The sequence below is a fragment of the Haliotis asinina genome, chromosome 16, assembly GCF_037392515.1.
Source record: "Haliotis asinina isolate JCU_RB_2024 chromosome 16, JCU_Hal_asi_v2, whole genome shotgun sequence".
Taxonomy (NCBI): Eukaryota; Metazoa; Mollusca; class Gastropoda; order Lepetellida; family Haliotidae; genus Haliotis; species Haliotis asinina.
The window spans coordinates 37,013,924-37,032,611 of record NC_090295.1 but is presented as its reverse complement, the minus strand read 5'-3'; the positions used below and the strand labels follow the sequence as shown (position 1 = coordinate 37,032,611).

At 41.2% G+C, this 18,688-nt stretch overlaps 1 protein-coding gene across 1 annotated transcript; it reads right to left on the bottom strand.

The window, feature by feature from the left end:
- Positions 1-791: 791 nt before the first annotated feature.
- Positions 792-11,933, bottom strand: LOC137267935 (uncharacterized transporter slc-17.2-like). Its single transcript, XM_067802387.1, has 11 exons — positions 11,888-11,933; positions 8,802-9,052; positions 7,424-7,666; positions 6,439-6,526; positions 5,537-5,632; positions 5,026-5,153; positions 4,192-4,341; positions 3,003-3,132; positions 2,676-2,826; positions 2,228-2,318; positions 792-1,259 (listed from the first exon to the last, which is right to left on the bottom strand). Exons 1-11 carry the CDS (start codon positions 11,931-11,933, stop codon positions 792-794), a joined length of 1,842 nt encoding a protein of 613 aa, XP_067658488.1.
- Positions 11,934-18,688: the final 6,755 nt, after the last annotated feature.

Sequence of the window (18,688 nt, the reverse complement as noted above, 5' to 3'; positions counted from 1 at the left end):
TTCCACTACGTCCAGTCTCCAAGGAGAAAGACTACGCATCCTGGAATTGGTGACAGGGTGACACCTATTTCGGACAACTCGCCCAGAGATCTAACAGACCCCTCTTAAATCAAGGTATCAACTTGTTAGACTACTGAAGGATGAGAGCAGCAGGAAATGGAAACGGCCTTTGTAGATGAGGGCCTCTGGGGAAGGTACAGTGAAGCCACATTGCTATTGATGGCCAAAGGACGGACAGCCATCTTTAAGCATTGCTTGCTAACTGAACACCATATCCTGCCATCCAAATGATTAATGTTGGCTTTGTGAAAATGACCTATGTCAAAGACTGAAGCGAGGCCAGTCCAGCCCATGACCATCAACATAACGGCGAAGAAATAGAAAGTGTATATTGTTGACAACAGATTGTGATAGTCCGATCACTGGCAGTCTGGAATTCATGGAGTATGTGGACATTGTATCATATCATCTTGGTGACTGAGGAATACAACTTGATTTGTGTTTTGTAAATAATGAAAATTATTTAATTCTGTATTTATATATATATGTATCATATTTGTTTGATATTTATCCATCCAACAATATTTGCTTATCCTTATGTCCCATCAAAACTAAGTTTAAACATATTCGTCATTCAATCTGAGTTTGTCGTTCATCTGTTCTAATGATGGAAATGGCTCACTTCCTTATATCCTTCTAATTTAGGGACTCAGCCATGTAAAGATCACCCCCAACCACCCAGGCATAACATACCCACATCACCTAAAAAACGAGCAATAATTAAGGGGACCTTAAAGATGGGTTGTCTCCTCCTCAGTGTTGACGTAATCAGTAAACCCGTAATTAACACTCCCGTCCTTGATGTCTGTGATTTTGTGTTTAACATCATTGACAAAGGCGTCATCGTCTTCATCATTGTTATCTTCCAGGAAATACGACGACTTCACAACAGCAGGAGCAAGAATAGCAGAGGCGTTGGAATGCATGCTTCTCAAAGAATGGGTAGAAATGATGCTAACTTGTCGCTCAATGAGAATTCTCGTCGGCCCTTTTTTGTTTTCTTGACCGACGCTTTCCTTTGTCGTGCCATCCGGGTTCCCTTTGTCTGGTACGCCCTCTGGTGGCTTTATTATGTCAACAGCAAGACTTTTCCCCCAGGGTTGCAGCTCAGCACTTCCAAATACGTCAAATACTATCACTCCGACAATGTAGCACCCAATTATCATGAAAAACACCGATCGCCACTGTTCCAGAGTCCCCTGTATGCAATAAAACATACATCATGAAAATGATCATGATTTCAAGTTGAACCATTGTATTACATGTTAACATGATCACACAATGTGATCGATTTTCGTTTATGCATTATGGGTTTTCCCATAAAGAATGCATTTGGGGTTTTCTCATCTACTTTACCAGGAGAAATAATGAATTTTGGGTTTCCAGTGAACCTGAAGAAGACAAATTATGCATTTTGAGTTTCACAAACTACTTCTATAAGGACAAATGATGCATTTTGAGTTTCTCAAACTACTTCTATAAGGACAAATGATGCATTTTGAGTTTCTCAAACCACTTCTATAGGCCAAATGATGCATTTTGAGTTTCTCAAACTACTTCTATAAGGACAAATGATGCATTTTGAGTTTCTCAAACTACTTCTATAAGGACAAATGATGCATTTTGAGTTTCTCAAACTACTTCTATAAGGACAAATGATGCATTTTGAGTTTCTCAAACTACTTCTATAAGGACAAATGATGCATTTTGGCTTCATCATCTACTTTCGTTAGACCAAAGAAGGATTTTGGGTTTTCTCATCTACTTTCACCAGGACAAAGACAGAATTTTGGATGTTCTCATGAACTTGAAGAAGACAAACGATGCTGTTTGGGTTTCTGTTCTACTTTCAAACAGACCAGGAATGATTTGGGGTTTCTTTTTACTTTCAGCTGGACAATGTTTTTGGTTTTCTCATGAACATGAATAAGACAAATGATGCATATGTACTTCTATTAGGACAGATGATTCATTTTGGGATTTTCATCTGGTTCTATAAGTACTAAGAATGTTTTGGGGCTTTCCTCATCTACGTTAATAAATAGAAAGAATGCATTTTAGGTTTTCTCATCTATTGTAACAAGGACCAAAGGACGTTGCATTTTATGATACTGACATGACCGGAACGTGGTGATGGGAGCTTGTGGTTTCAGATAACGATACTTACATCAGGAGTCATACTGGAGACAGTTATGGGAGCAAAGATCGACACAAAGGCTCCCACCCCGACAAACATACCCGTTATAACGCTGGCCAATCTGTAATTGAAATGAGATATCTACATGAGTTTGTAACATGTAGGTAGTTTTCAAATGTCATAAAACATTTTGAAACAGATGCGTATAACTGACTTGTCGTTAATGTCATAGGATGTTGTCGGGGACAAGCTACGTGATGTATGCACTTCATGACATCATAACGTGCGATATGGCGTCAATTGCTTCTCACGTAATATTTGACATATGATTAATTTATTAGTTTCTGCATTAAACTCTACCTGTTATAACATGGTCATCGCAAGACAGCATTGTGATCGCGCGTGTGTGAGTGGGCGCGGTGGTAATTAGAGGAAATAGAGGCGAACAAACTGGCAGGGTTGTCGACTGAATACCTACCTGGGTGCCATATCAAGTGGGACAATGGAGGATGCGGCAAAGGTACAAGACTGGAAGAACATAGTGACAACAAACAGGATCACGCCTGCTATTTTCTTATCTTCGCCGATGTAACCAATGCCCACGGTGATCAAAGCACACGATAGAAATCCTGAAGACAGAAGAAAAGTCACCGATGGGCGTTCCCCGGAGGCATATGATCCAAACACTCCACGGTACATGACAGTGAGAGTGGGGATCATAAAGGTCAATGTCCACCTCAGTACAAGACTCAAAGTCGTTATACTTTCTTTAACATATTGAACGTCAAGACCGGAAGTGGCCTACCAACTGATTGGACGGTTTTCCTGTTGACCGTTGTGCTTATATTCCGTTCGGACATCTTGTCAGACACGAAACCCCAGAAGATGACCCCAATAAACCTCGAGGCGAAGGGAACTGAGGACACGATGGCATTCTGGGGAAAACAATCAGTCCAACAATCAGAGAATCCCTACGGTTGCTTGCAGAACTGTGAATAAGACACGCAGTTATAGTCTAGTTATTCTATGCATTGTTGTCTAGTTTTCATCTGGCAAACAAATGAATGAATGGAAGATCAACGCTGTCCAGTATACCGACAAGCAAATATCAAGGCTTTCCATGGTCATACAACTGAGCCATCTCGTGACGAGAACAACTAATAATTACATTGTATATCAAATAAATTGGAAACAAAAACCCTGTTGACGTACAGTAAAACCACTAGTAAATCACAGATATCCATCTAAAAGTAGCACTTAAATCTAAAACAGTTTAACTGCAATATAAAAACGGGCTACAGATTTGATCTGAATTTTAGATCACCATACTAGGCAGTATGGGCCCTAGCTGGATTGGCACCATCCCTTCGGCTGTTAGCAAGTTGACGCATCTAGCCATATATCAAAAATACGCACATACTACGATTTAAAAAAAACAGTTAAAGTTTTAATCTACTTCGATTGTTCTCAAGAGGACAATAATTTCACAGTTCTTTGACCCCATTCGAGGATACAGCCACTGACAATTCAAACTTCCAATCATAAGATATTAATTTATTTACTAAAGAGGACCAGGGCACCAATTCGCTATTACACCATTCCCGACAATATGCACACGAACACATGGACACACGATGTGCTCACTTCGGTACACCGCTATACCAGTATAATGATCCTGATGGCGAATTTAAATCACAATTACGTTTACTGTTGCAGAAACAGCACCAAAGGCGCGAAGCACGTTCAGCTGTGACGTCTTATGAAGCACAGCCAATCGATTTATGCTGGCACCCACAGGTAAACGAACGTCGCCATAGAAAAACGATTGATCTACGTGAAGCCAGTTTCACCCTTAACTCCAACCCATTTCCCAAAGCAACCTAAGCGTTAAGAGTTACAAACTACGACATCGGGCTATGTTCAGAACGCTATGTCAGAACATACTGACCTGTTCTATGAGCTATGTTCAGAACGCTATATCAGAACATACTCACCTGTTCTATGGGAAACCGGAGGACATCTCTCATGTATTTGGGGAGGTACGTGAAGAAGATGGTTGCACACCACATATGCACTGTCTGGATACAGATGAACGCCCACAGTGGAACTGATGTCACGAGGCTTTTATACGGGATGAATGTACTCTGTTGGGCAGACACAGTAACTTTAAAAAGGTAACACTTGATCGATTGTTGTTGATTAAACAGACACAGCAGACACAGTAACTTTAAAAAGGTAACACTTGATCGGTTGTTGTTGATTAAACAATACCTAACAACGTCCTTGTGTATTGTCTCTTGTTTTACGCCGCGATATTCTAGCTATATGACCCCGGTCTATAAATAATAATCTCGACCAAACAATCCAGTGATCAACAGCGTGATCATCGATCTACGCTATTGGGGTGCGATGACATGTGTCAACCACGTTAGTGAGCCTTACCATTCGAACCTGTTAGTCGCCTGTTACGACAAGCATGGATTGCTGAATACCGATGTCTAACCAGAATCCTCACGGGTCACATGAACGCTTAAATAGTAAACTAACGGGTATTACAAAGTGCTGTATAGTGTAGCTGACATTCCTGTACCATCTATACTTATAATGAAACACTGTAGGCAATTTCAAGTGTGGAAAGATAAGAGGCGATTAGGTGCCTGACTCTGAGGGTGCGGGGTCGAATTCCGGAAGGGACCCACCAAAAAGTTCTAGAATTTGTACTTTACCATGAAAGTGAAATCCCAGATATGACATATGACATATGTTGAAGATAAGAATCATTACAACAAATAGTCAAAGGTTCAATTATTGCATTTCGAGCCCTTTACCTTATCGGGCACAGTTCTGATATTCTCTTTGATATACTTTTTTTCTGAGTCCGAAATCCACTTGTGCTCGTCAGGAGTGTCGTAGACCACCAGCCACCACACCAAGCACCACACCAAGCTGATACCTCCTGGAACACATGGTGAAGAGAGATAGTGGGATTAGATATCTGGACGAGAAATACAGTGAGTGAGTGAATATGGTTTTACGCCGCTTTAAGCAATATTCAAGCATAAGCGGAACTCACCCTCAAACTGTTGTATTGATTATCCCAGTGTATTTAGCTGTTACTACCGTTGCATGTTGAATCAATTATGAATGCATTACAAATATCGATCGTTGATTTTATTCAGCACGAATCTATAATCTATACATAATACATTATTGTTCTTTTATCAGTGTACATTTCATTCTCTTCCCACAGATGATACTCCTGTTATATAACCTCTGTAGGAAGAGAAAGGGTGACCTTATATAGGGCTTTAGTTGATGTGTACTTAGTGCGAATTTTACCGAACACATAGAAGACGAAAGGCCAGCCATTGTCAATAGGGATAGTGCAGAGGAACCCGGAAATAAGGGAGGACACTAGACTCCCTATGTTGACGCCTGAAACAGATAAATAGTTGTCAGGATATCAGTGCCAAAAGTTGTCGAGGCATGAGTAACGCTAAGTGACGGGTATCAGTGTAACTCGTTGTCAGGGTAATGGTATAACAACAGTATACCTAGTTATCAGGATATCAGTGTCAAAGGTTGTCGAGGCATGAGTGACACAAAGTGTCGGGTATCAGTGTAACTCGTTGTCAGGGTAATGGTATAACTAACAACAGTATACCTAGTTATCAGGATATCAGTGTCAAAGGTTGTCGAGGAATGAGTGACACCAAGTGACGGGCATTAGTGTAACTCGTTGTCAGGGTAATGGTATAACTAACAACAGTACACCTGTTATCAGGGTATCAGTGTAGCTTGCTGTCAGTGTAGGACTGACACTAGTTGTCAGAACCGAAGGGTAATGTTGGTATTATTGTTAATAGTTGTCAGTATAGCAGTGTTTTAGCTTTCTGGGTATTAATGTAACCGATAACAGTTGTCACAATATTAGCAGTTGCCAGAGTAGTAATGTAGCTAGTTGTAAGAGCAGTAGTGTAACTGGCTGTTAATAAATGTTTGCCACCAGTTGTCAGGGTAGTACAGGAGACAAACAATATAATCTTGTGCCATAACCCATTCTCCTGAAAGTTTGAACCAGACAACTCTGATTTTAATGGTGTCATACTGGTACCCATGTATGTTGGGACAGGATTTGATATGACCACGAAACCCTTTAAATAATGATCAGTGAATGCAACATGTGGAGCTAGTGCTTCTGGAATTAAGGCTTATTGCACTGAAGTGTTATTTTTCCTTACCGGACAACGCCCAGGACACGATCTGCACCTTCTCCTGGTCTGGGGCCCAGTGCCCCCAAAGCTCCTGGGAAGACGGTTGAATCGTTCCCTGCAAAACACAGAACGTCTCCAGTTCTTTAACCAAACTGTTCCCACCTACACTAGTATTTCTGTAGTTTTAATCACATGGTGTTCATATTTTCACAGGCCTATCGTGTAACGTAATGCCTCTGACATGAGGACTCAAACTTGAATGCTTTCCATTTAGAAATATACAATATCTTGGACAAGACACCCTTTTGTATTATTCAGCCTATTTTGAATTCATGTTGTCGCGGTGTCTGTTCCTGTGCATAGCACTGAGACCACAATCACTTGAAGTTAAGCAAAGTCGGGCGCGGAGAGTCTATGGATGGGTGACCATATGTGACAGCTAGATGCCTGAGAGTTACTTGGACTTCATCCTACCCTACAACGACGCACATATGGTACATGTGGTGTCATCTTAGGCAAGATGTTCCAGTTTGCCTCTGTTCACTAAAGAGAAAATGGGTGAAATAAGTCGTGAGACTATTAACAATCTAGCGCCTAACAGGCAGCTTGGGTTATCAGGGGTAATAATGATCAGATTGTGCACTTCGAGCACGATATCTAGCCTGGAAAAGACGCGTTATAAATATTCACATTATTTGAATAATTGTCTGATAATCTAAACCAGAACGTTATTGGTTATAGTTAGATTTATCTATGAATATGGCAAATATATCTAACAGAACGTATGGTCCAGGAATTCGCTCCATGCACAAAACGTTAATTGCTAGGATGAATATTTTTTCTCTTTTATCATGGAAGGCATGATCGTATTTAAGTTGGAAAAAGTGAACGGTTAATTTCTACGGATTCGACCAAGTCGTAGTTTTCGAGCGTAGTTTCATAGCCACGACAATCCATTTACTGCAACCAGGAAAAGAGATCAAAAGTAAGAACCAATCATGAAGCAGCATACCGAAAAACAGCCAATGATCACTCTCATGCCAATGAGCAGGTACATGTGACCACGGGCACCGAAGGGGGTGAGAAGGTTCAACACCGAACTGATAGTCATGCTGATTCCCACAACTTTCTTGGCGCCGAATTTCTTGGAAATGAAGCCACTGGCGCCGGGAGCCAAGAAACCGAAGTACAGGACGGATGAGAGAATGATACCCTGGGTGGCTTCATCCCAGTCGAACTCACCTAGGGGTGGGATCTGTGGCAATGAATAATGAATCATATCAGTCAATGACGTAGCTCACTGTAGTGTGACTGAGTAGTTTTGCGCCATTTGTTGCAATACTCCAGCAACATAAGGAGTTGACTTCAAACAATGTAACCCTATAGCGAATCGAACCACTTGACTACACCATAGTTCCCAGTCGTCAAGTAGACAAACCACTGGATTCACGAAGCATTACAAATGTATCATTGATATACAAAGAAATGTAGTTCAGTGCGGTTGAATACAAGATTAGGAGTCTCATATAAAAGTATTTGAGTGCTAATGAAAGTTTTGGTTACGGACATTAATAGATGCTATAATTCATCCACAGAACATGCACCACTGGTGAAAATTGTTTCTGTGGATGATAAGCTGCAGTGTCCGTTTCCTGTGGAAAACGGAATACCGTGTCCAGATGCAGTGATTCGGTATTTGCAAAGGACAAAGCAACAACAGCAACCACAGTAGGTACACCTTCAGCGACAGGGAGGAATACTCTTAGCTTTGTTAGCTGAGCGAGTGAGTTTAGTTTTACGCCGCCTTTAGCAATGTTCAATCAATATCACGGCGGGGGACGTAAGAAATAGGCTTCACACATTGTGACCATGTGAGGAATTGAACCCGGGACTTCGGCGTTAGAGCGGACGCTTTAACCACTAGGCTACCCTGACGCCCAAGGTTAACTTAGGGGTGAATGTCCATTCTAAGATGTGGAAGGAATGATTAGATAAATGCCGACACGGCCTCAGACATCAGTGTCCCATGGTAGTCAGCAAACGTCCACCTTATAGAGAATGGGAATACTTTGAAAACAAAGGATACTTTATGATGTTTAGAGGTCAGATTGATCAGCATGGGGCATAGAACTCAAAACAAAACCTCGATGTTTACTTTCTTCAACGTAAATCAAAATTTTAAGGACAAGTCAGCTTTTGACATGGACATGTCACCTTCTTTGAAGTAGCCAAGTGGTTTGGCAATGGTGTTATCAATTTGGATACACAAATCAACAGAAACACCATTTACCATCTTCATTGTTTCCCTTTTGAATTTTGGATTATTACGATTTGTCATGAACAGGTTTTGAATTGTTTTTCACTACAGGGAAATAACGAAAACCATTCACCGGTTCAGTTGATGTGTTTGATGTAATGTTCGTGGTGAACATTGACCGATGGGTTACGTTCTCTCCCTCTCGGGGTCGGGGTGTACTTCCTGTCATACACACCAGCGCCATGTTGAATGAGTTACGCATAAGGGTGCTGGTAATAAACCCGAACCAGACAATCATGGCTGTCATCCATCGCCAGGACGACACTTTCTTGCGGAAGGACAGAGGAGTCCGTTTGGAGGTTTTGGCATGGCCTTGTGTGCCGTCTGAAATGCATGATGTACACTAACTTTGTAACAATTTACGAAGTTGATTTAATTTGAAAATCTCAAGCTGTGATCGCCACTGGTGACCAACTGTTTTTGTTTGTCGTTTACCGAGGACACACTCAGTAACTTTCCAGGTTAAACGACAAACAAACACGAAACAAATATTTCTCATAGAAAACAAATTATTGTATAATGAAAGTGGGATGAATGGTACTACAGACTTGACCCTGGAAAGGTTATCGTAATTATGTCTAACAGCCTCACTCACACACCCATTGCCACTGGTCAAGAATGTTGGAAGGGTATATTGCGCTGACCATGAGTAATGAAAAGGATCTAACCATCACCGAGGTCACCAGGAGTAATGGTGATCAGCTGGTTTTGCATCTTGGTCTTTCAATGCCGTAGTCAGGAACATTCCAGCTATATGGTGGCGTCAAGTCAAAACGCGATTAATGAGAGGCCACTTGAATGTAACTAAAATATTGCTTAATTCGGAGTTAAACATTAAACAAGCATTCATACAGTAAGTAACTACTCGGCCTACTTATACGCACACCAGTACATTCATGTTTCATAGAAATGTACGTTTGAACCTATTAAATCACACACGCCAGTGAATGTTAAAGGACACAGTCCTGGTGAAAGATCCACCAGACACGTACTCATGTTGTACACGAAACTGTATACTTACTGTATACTAATGCAGGGTCACGTGTTTAATTAACAGGGACAGTGAAAAACGTCTGTAGAAATACAGAACAGAGTCTGAAGATGATGTTAATGTCATGACACGTGTGAACTAGAATGAACCCAGCGTACGGCCACATGTACGTGTGTGATCATAAACTCTAATAATCCTTTAATCTTTTTTTGTGCTTACTGTGTAATATTTGTCAGTGCTAGAGAATAAACACGGTCAGTTTTCCAAAGAAAGTGAGTGAATGAGTTTAGTTTTACTCCGCACTAAGCAATATTCCTGCTTTATGGCGGCGGTCTGTAAATAATCGCGTCTACATGGGACAATCCAGTGATCAACAGCATGGGCAGTTGGGACAAGACGACATGTGTCAAGTCGCTTTAGACGCTTCTTACGACTCCAAAGAAAGAAACTAAGAGTGAAAAACAACATAGTGATGATACTTTTACTACTACGCTCTGAGTGTTCACTGAAAACAGTGGTAACAGCATGTAATCTCGAAGGGGATACGCATTGTCACAAGTAAGCACAAATTTTTATTGACTTTCTGATTACAATGTAATTATGGCAGCACTGAAGAAATTGTTAAATGTCAAACCAAAATTCCGGCTTAGACAAAAAGAAAAACTCCATCCAAGAAGATCAGGGTAAGAACTGATCTTCAGCAAACCATATTTGTTGTAGGAGGAGACTAACGGGATCGGGTGGTCAGGCTCGCTGACACTTGGGCATGTCACGCATATCACCTAGCTAGTCATTGAGTTCTCTGCTCTAAGCGCGATTTTTCACCTACCGTTATATCGTTATTTTGGCTCATTATATTCGTTGGGCTTATTACACCACGAGCATAGCTCAAGACTGAAATGACAGATGAGAGCACATTTTGATTCGAATTGGGTGTGGTTTGATTGTTTGTGAATGAGTAAGTATGTTTTACGCCGCTTTTAGAAATATTTCAGCAATATCACGACGGGAGCCATCAGAAAAGACCCCGGCCTTCAGCATAACGAACATACGCTTTACCTATTAGTGTACCCCACCATCAATGGTTTAAATTTGATAGTAGCCAAAAGCCACATGATAGAAATGTCCAGTATTGGCCAATCAGCAAAGTAAATGATTGCCACAGTGACTCTAAATGTCCGTTTATGATCGCGGATGAGGATGTGTGTGAAATTGTAAGTATTGTTATGTGTAAGCAAGACTTGTGAATGTGGAAGCGACTGCAGATAACACCTGTGCATGTTTACCTTTGTGTGAGCGCATCTGTGATGACCACTGATGTTGTGTGCGCATGTGTGTATGTGTGTGAGTGCGCGCGCGTGCGTGTCTTACATTTTTCAACTGTATAATCATATGTAAATTATTTCACTCATTTTATCCATCTCATGTGAATGCGCCGATTTAAATATCTATGTGTACAAGATGAGACTAAGATAAACCTCTGTACGTCTGTTTCTCTCTCTCTCTCTCTCTCTCCCTCCCTCTCTCTCTCTCTCTCTCTCACTCTCATTCTAGTATCCTTGTTTGTTCACTGTTTTTTGCGTTTGTGACATAATGCACTAACCCTTCCGAAAACTCCCTGTTATCATCTCGAGCTGGTGGCGATTCACACACTTGATTGTGAAAAGGGGAGAGTCCTTCTAAAATTCATTTTGTAGAAATGTGATTCATGGCCGCTTTCGTTGCTCCTGGTGACTTCAATGAAGGTCAGGTCACTTTCATTACCCGTGGTCTTTTCAATATACCGTTTCACCAACATTCTTGGCCAGTGGGAGTGGGTATATGAGTAACCAAATGGCAGGCTGTTAGAAATAGCAGGCTGTTAGAACACAAATGGCAGGCTGTTAGAAATAATTATGATGAACTTCCTAGGGTCACATTTCTAGTATCATTCATCCCACTGTCATTATACATTGTCTTCTATGCGAAACATATTTGTTTCTTGTTTAATTTAAACGCCATCTAAACAACATTCCACTTGCAGTGCCTTTAAAACACATTTGCCGAAACGTTAAACTAATCTGATAATTATAATTTACAAGTCTTACAAATCCTTTCGATTTCAGTCCTCTTCCTTAAATCGTTATACCTTCAGTGATTATTAATAATCAAAATCATTATTATCATACTTTCCTGTGTCACGTCCCGAATCCCATTCTCTTGCTTGGAAGCCATTGTAAGTGTAAATTTGCGCAGCACGAGGAGGGCCGTCCTTCCAGGTTCATGCTAGTCCAGTCTATGACAAGCTCTATCTGTTTCAGCGTGTCATCCTGGCTGTGTAAGTGTAGTCCAAACTCTCAGGTGTGACAATGCATAGTAGAGGGACTATCTCCACAGCACTAACCGTTATTACATCAGAAACTTAAGAAGCATTGGACGTGCCGATCGGTTCAGCTGTTCGACTCTCCGCCGAAGGACATGTGACAATGAATTTTTATACTTCGTTACAAGTTTATACAAGGTTTCAACTGTGTGACGTTCTTGGCTTAAGAAACAATCATCATTTTGGAGTGAATACTTAGCAGGCCACTCCCTGCTAAAAGCGGCAAATTTGTGGTAACATTAACTTGATCCAAATGAATTTACAAGGACGATGCTTTATTAAATAAATTCGCCATCAGATAACCGTGTCTTATATGCTTCACTCTTGACCATTACAACTGCCTGTGGATTATATGTAGGCCTTATGTTTTTTGTCAGCTCAGTTTGAAAAAAGGACCAGTGACTGATGTGTCACTGATGTGACGTAAACACATGCAGCAAGTTTTCGTTTGGCCTCAAGATGCATGTAAAGGGGATCCACCTCCGTTTCCACTGCCAAGTCTTTTGAAAAGGATATCAACAGGTGTGAGATTTCGACAGTTAAAAAGCTCTGAAATCCATGCAAGTGCAAGGACAGTTATTTCAACGTAAACGTTCCACGCGATGAACAGTTTGAACACAACACATCATATACTTTACAGTTTTTCGATGATAATTGAAAAAATACCGACGCAGTAAAGCCTACACTGTGTATGAAGACCTAAAATAAGTGAATCTAAGAACTGACAGCTTAAAAAAAGGCGTGTCGGCTTATGGGGGTGTTTTATTTCGTGTTGAAACGACCATTTTCCGCGATCTTGTTTCGACTGTCAGTTGGGTGCCCTCGCTTAACACGCAATTGCAATAAATATATACTTGGTGTCAGGCTATTACAGTAAGATCTGTAAATTCCTCCACCCGTCCCCTGATATACTTGCAAAAATATGAAAATGTGAGGAAAAATGTAACTTTACTCTGTTGTCACGATATGGCTGAAATATTGCCGATGTGACTCTACCTTTCAACTGATTCACTCACACACTCACTGACTCTGTCACTGTCCAGCGAGGAAATGGAGTTGTTTTGGGGCAGCTCCATATTTCTTGTGGACAGCGCTTCCACGTTGTGTGTAATGATGTCACACCATTGTTAGCGATAAAGCTTCTCGGTTACACCACACCAAATGTTTTCCCATAGACTTCTGCAGTAACCCCAGCCTGGTTCCCTGGGTCTGTTGCGCCTGCGCTACGCTCCGTCAGTGTCGGAGCGTAGGCAGGCGCAACGGACCCAAGGAACCTTAACCAGACTGCAGTAATCCTATATTTAAACTTTCAAAAAAATATCCAGGCTATCAATAGCCATCCCATGCACACAGGAATTAAGTCTGGTCTTTACACAACACACAAATTCTGTCCAACTTGTCTGGCGAATTTTGTGACAGCCTGGTTTGATTCCCTATTTCTGTTGCGCCTGACACATCAACCCTTCATTCCGCACCAAATGTCACCTACTTGAAAATATCTGTACACATATAGGCATGAGTCATGATAATAAAAATGACAGCAGTAAATATCTAAAATTGTGGTCAGTTTTAATTACGAGATGGGTGTGCTTTTCAAACACATAAACATCTTACACTATTCCACCCAATCACAGCTGCCACGGTCCTCGCTCGGGGAGCATGTGATTCTGATATATTGCAGGGGAACCCCTTGGCTGAGGGTTTGGCGGTTACCATGGTAATACTTTTTTAGCGTTGTCACCCTCCTGGGAGAGGTCACACACAACTTGTTAATAAAGGTAATATGACTAAGGCAGTCCCATCTTTGCAGGTTTTTCAAATGCTACCACGAGACCACAGGAACCGGATATCGGACTGTGGTTTAAACATAGCCCATAGCTCTACACGCACGGCTTATATTTTAATAGAGTGACATGCGTGTAGATCCATGGTCTATATGTTTAACCTACAGTGCGATATCGGGTTCCTGTTCACGAGACACACAAATATGGTATGCATGTGCGCTGAAAGTGTGAATAAGTGATAAATGGTAAACGTACAGGCTGTACCTGGTCTCGGAATAATCGAGTCTGGACCAGACTAATTATTTACAGACCGCCGCCATATAGCTGGAATATTGCTAATTGTGGCGTTAAACAACAAACAAACCACACAAGCACACATGTTACGTTCGAGGTATTGCGAGACGAAATTTTCATAAAAATGAAGCGCCCCATAAATGCCTGCAGTCTAGTGAAGCCTGTTACTTGACGTACCATTGTCTTCAAAGCTAAACTTTCCTCTGGAGAAAGACAACACACTAACTCGTTTGTGTAAGCTATCATCGGGTGTATGTTGAGTGTCGGAATCTTTTGTAATCGAGAATTAAATAATGAAATTGAGGATAATACATTTTCTCTGACACAAGAAATAGATGATATTCAAGTATCCGTTCCTAAGTCGACAACACAATTTTCGTAGACGAGTCAAGTATATGTTGGCCATGATGTCGTTGTCAGCTTTCATGATTCTGGAATACTGGATGGTACAACAGTGGATGATATCAACCAAGTGAACAGATTAGGTCAGACCGGCACAGATTTTCAAGGGAAGGTCTAAGGGAGACAACTACACGGAGAGTAAGCAGATCGCATGGATGGTGTCGGCAGGACTGACACGTAAAACAGAAAGACCAGTCTCTTCCCATCTGCAACCGTTGAAACTTTACGCATTATCAATATATAAGCTGTATAGATAAATTATGTATTCATGATATAATTATATAATGCATTTTACGAGATTTATTAACAATATCTTAATATATTGATGGCAGCGATATGACGGCGTAACGCGATTTTCTACCGTCTTCGACAAACTTGTGGTTTTGACACACACGTCCCAGAGTATGTTGATGGTGCCCTGGAAATTTACAATAAAATTCTTTGTAATGCCCGTAGATGTGCTGGCGAATTCACGTATCTGTCATAACAGTGATCAGCCCTCACGACGAGGCTCATTAACAAACTTTTGAACTTTTCCGATGCTTAAAACATTCCTTTGATAACATACAGAACAAAATAATCATACAGAGACATCACTTACCTTAACACGAGTTACACATGTCCGAGGTTTACCGCGGATGTCTTTACTGTTATCAACGGGTGTTGGTGTATTTGATGTCAAAAGGCAGGGTGAGATTCTGTTTCATAAAAAATCACTCTTCGTGTGTTTTCAATGAAAAATGTACATCTCTGTACACGGTACTATTAGATTTACTGGACAATGACGTCATAACATTGTGACGTCATCCAAATTATGACGCCAAAGTGTTGCCAGGGCACTGTACAAAATCTACTGTCTTAACGAATTCTTACACACCCGTGTGTGTGAAAACTGGTATCACACGTACGTGCGAGATCGAATTCTAATCCCGTGATTAGCTACTTCATGGTGATGACTATGGTTATGATGAACTACTTTCCTGATTAAAATTCATTGATCAGTTACTCGTGCTTCAGTCAAACAGGAACAAGTCACTCCAACCCCAACCAAGGTTCATGAGTGCAAATGGCGATACACGTCCTCTTACTTAATCGGAACTGTACAGGAAGGGTTAATCTACACATAAGTATTGCTTTTAAGATATTTCTACGACACATAAAAATGCAAACTCCATGTTTTCATAGCATCCAGGATGTAATCAACTTACATTTCGTCCTGACAACTCCGTAAAGTCCGTAACATTCGGAGCGGCAGTTTCTGGCTTATGAAAACGAGAAGAATGCATCCCAGCGAAGAAAAGTAGTCCCTTAATGATAGTGAAAGTAACCCCAGTAATGTCACATTCAAGCACACGGGTTACACCTAATAACACACACTCAATAGTTTTGGCTCTGGTAGATGGGATAAATACGAACGTAAACTGGTACAGTAGACAGATCCCCAATGTGTAGAGATATCGGATCTTATAGGATATTTATATAGCGCACATATCCATGCAACTATTGCTGGCTCAAGGCTCTGGTATTTGTTTTCCTTCGATCTGGTATTTGTTTTCCTTCGAGTTGAGGTAACTGTAAGTATTCCATATGGAGTAATACCCACCCGTTCCTTCACTCCGTTGAACCTGAAGCTGGAAGGGGGAATGGAGGCGAAGAACTGTCTGATATGCCATGAGTTGCTCGTAAAATGTTGAACAAAACATATTTCACGTGAGTAAATGTTCAAAATGGGGTTGGGAGTGTGAGAGTACCACCCAGTGAAAAAATGGGTGTATGCCTTTGATGGTGGCGATATTGTATTTTGACATGAAAAATATTTTTCGAACCGAAGCGAGGAAAGTACCTTGCCAACCTTTGCTCGCTTCGCTAGCATGTAAGAAGACTGATATTTTCTCTATGCTGCGCAACCCATTTGCGCTACAGTTTGCGTTTCTGTCACTGATTCATTACTTTGTGTTGTGTGTTATTGCGCAGCTACGATGAGAAAATATGACCTTTGAAACTATTCAACTCGCTTTCGCTCGTTAAATACGTTTTGAATAATAGTTGTAAGATACTACTTGACAGACACTCGTTCAGTAAATTCCCAGGAGACATTACTGGAATATTGTTGCATGAAGCGTTAAACAAGAAGCAAACAAAAAACACCTAAAATTAAAAATTTGATATATTCTAACCACGGTACACACGCAGCTGAAGTGATATAAAGGTCATAATTCACAAGAAGTATTCGCACGTACAGAAAACACTGGTTGTTTAGCAACCAAGTATTCACAGCTTTAGACCGCGTATGTCTTGTCAATTTACACTTACTAGAGTGACACACATTGGCTGTTTAGCTGCCAGCTGTTCACAGCATTTGGCCATGAAATCCTTGCCAATTTACACATATTACAGGGCACACAAAGTAAGATCACTAAAGTTCTGTCGGAAATAGAAAAAAACTGTTGTTTTTACATTTATCTATACAATGTTTGCAGTACAAGTGTGAAAGTAGGCCAAACTTCACTCACAGCGGTAGTGATATAGGAAACGTAAAAAAGGGACTTAACTAAGGAGAGATTTTTTTCAAATTCCAAAGCGACTTATTTGGAACAGACCATGGGTTAATGCAGATTTATGTGCGATGATATTGTATTTCAAAGGACATTGTTTATATGCCCATTTGAAATTACACTTATCTTCATTATAAACGGTAGCTGACCTAAAATATAACAACTTTCATCTCCAAACTATGGAGGATGTACCTACCATAGAGTTTCACTAAAACAACACTCAGATTGTCGTCTCAAAAGCAAACCCAGGAACGGGTGTCGCAGAAGATGGTTAGGGGTCGGGAAACATCTTTGAGATGGCCCCTTGCGCCCGTAGGCAGCACATGCATTTCAAGCCAGGCGAGTGGACGGTCTGTCATACCTAGCTGAGCGATCTAATTGCCATCCACAGTCTGATCTTAAGTTTTCAACAGCTATCGTAATCGAGTTTTGTCTGATTGTACGACTAAACGTGCCTCTCTGGGTATCCATCCGACTGAATGCCATTTTTGGTCGAAGTGGATTATCTCGACATATGCAATTTGCAGTTGCGTAAATATTAGGGATACAGAGCAACAGCCTAAAACATTCTCTTCCCGACATTACTTTAGTTCACGGTGAGTGAGGGACTTGACCTTACACTAGTACCAGAATTTTACTTTAATAAGAACGTAAACAGCAAAATTTAGCACATGCATGGTTCGTATATGAAATTTGGTTATCCTTAAAAAATGCTTACACGATGCCAAAGCTGCCCGTCACAGTGCAGATATTCCTGTGTTGAAATGTACCAGCAACTATGTCTGACCCGGGTGTGTGTCGATACCTTCAATTTTACGTCACTGTTAGACTTGATATAGACAGAATCTGAGTTTCAGAAAGGGTTACGGTACAGACATGGTTACGGTACAGGCAGGGTTACGGTACAGACAGGGTCATGGTACAAACATCGTTACGGTACAGACAAGGTTACGGTGCAGACAGGGTTACGGTACGTCAGGGTTACGGTACTGACAAGGTTACGGTACAGACAGTGTTACGGTACAAACATCGTTACGGTACAGACAAGGTTACGGTGCAGACAGGGTTACGGTACAGGCAATGTTACGGTACAGACAGGGTTACGGTACAGACAAGGTTACGGTGCAGACAAGGTTACGGTACAGACAGGGTTACGGTACAGATAGGGTTACGGTACACACAGCGTTACGGTATAGACAAGGTTACAGTGCAGATAGGGTTACGGTACAGACAGGGTTACGGTGCAGATAGGGTTACGGTACACACAGGGTTACGGTACAGACAAGGTTACGGTGCAGACAGGGTTACGGTACAGATAGGGTTACGGTACAGATAGGCTTACGGTACAGGCAGGGTTATGGTACAAAAACCGTTACGGTACAGACGAGGTTACGGTGCAGACAGGGTTACGGTATAGGCAGGGTTACGGTACAGACAAGGTTACGGTACAGACAGGGGTACGGTAAAGACAGGGTGTTTTCAGTTAAGTCGCAGTTTCGTCCGGGCGAATCTCCGCGAAAATCCGTCTTAGAATTGGCCTTCAGCAGCTATTGTTTTTCGCAAAAGGCGACT

Excerpts from the sequence above, each read along its gene's own strand:
- LOC137267935 (XM_067802387.1), bottom strand. The coding sequence starts at position 11,933 with ATGGCTTCCAAGCAAGAGAATGGGATTCGGGACGTGACACAGGAAA. Across the intron at positions 9,053-11,887 it reads TCGGGACGTGACACAGGAAA|ACGGCACACAAGGCCATGCC; the intron begins GTATGATAATAA and ends CATGCATTTCAG. Across the intron at positions 1,260-2,227 it reads TCTCCAGTATGACTCCTGAT|GGGACTCTGGAACAGTGGCG; the intron begins GTAAGTATCGTT and ends TATTGCATACAG.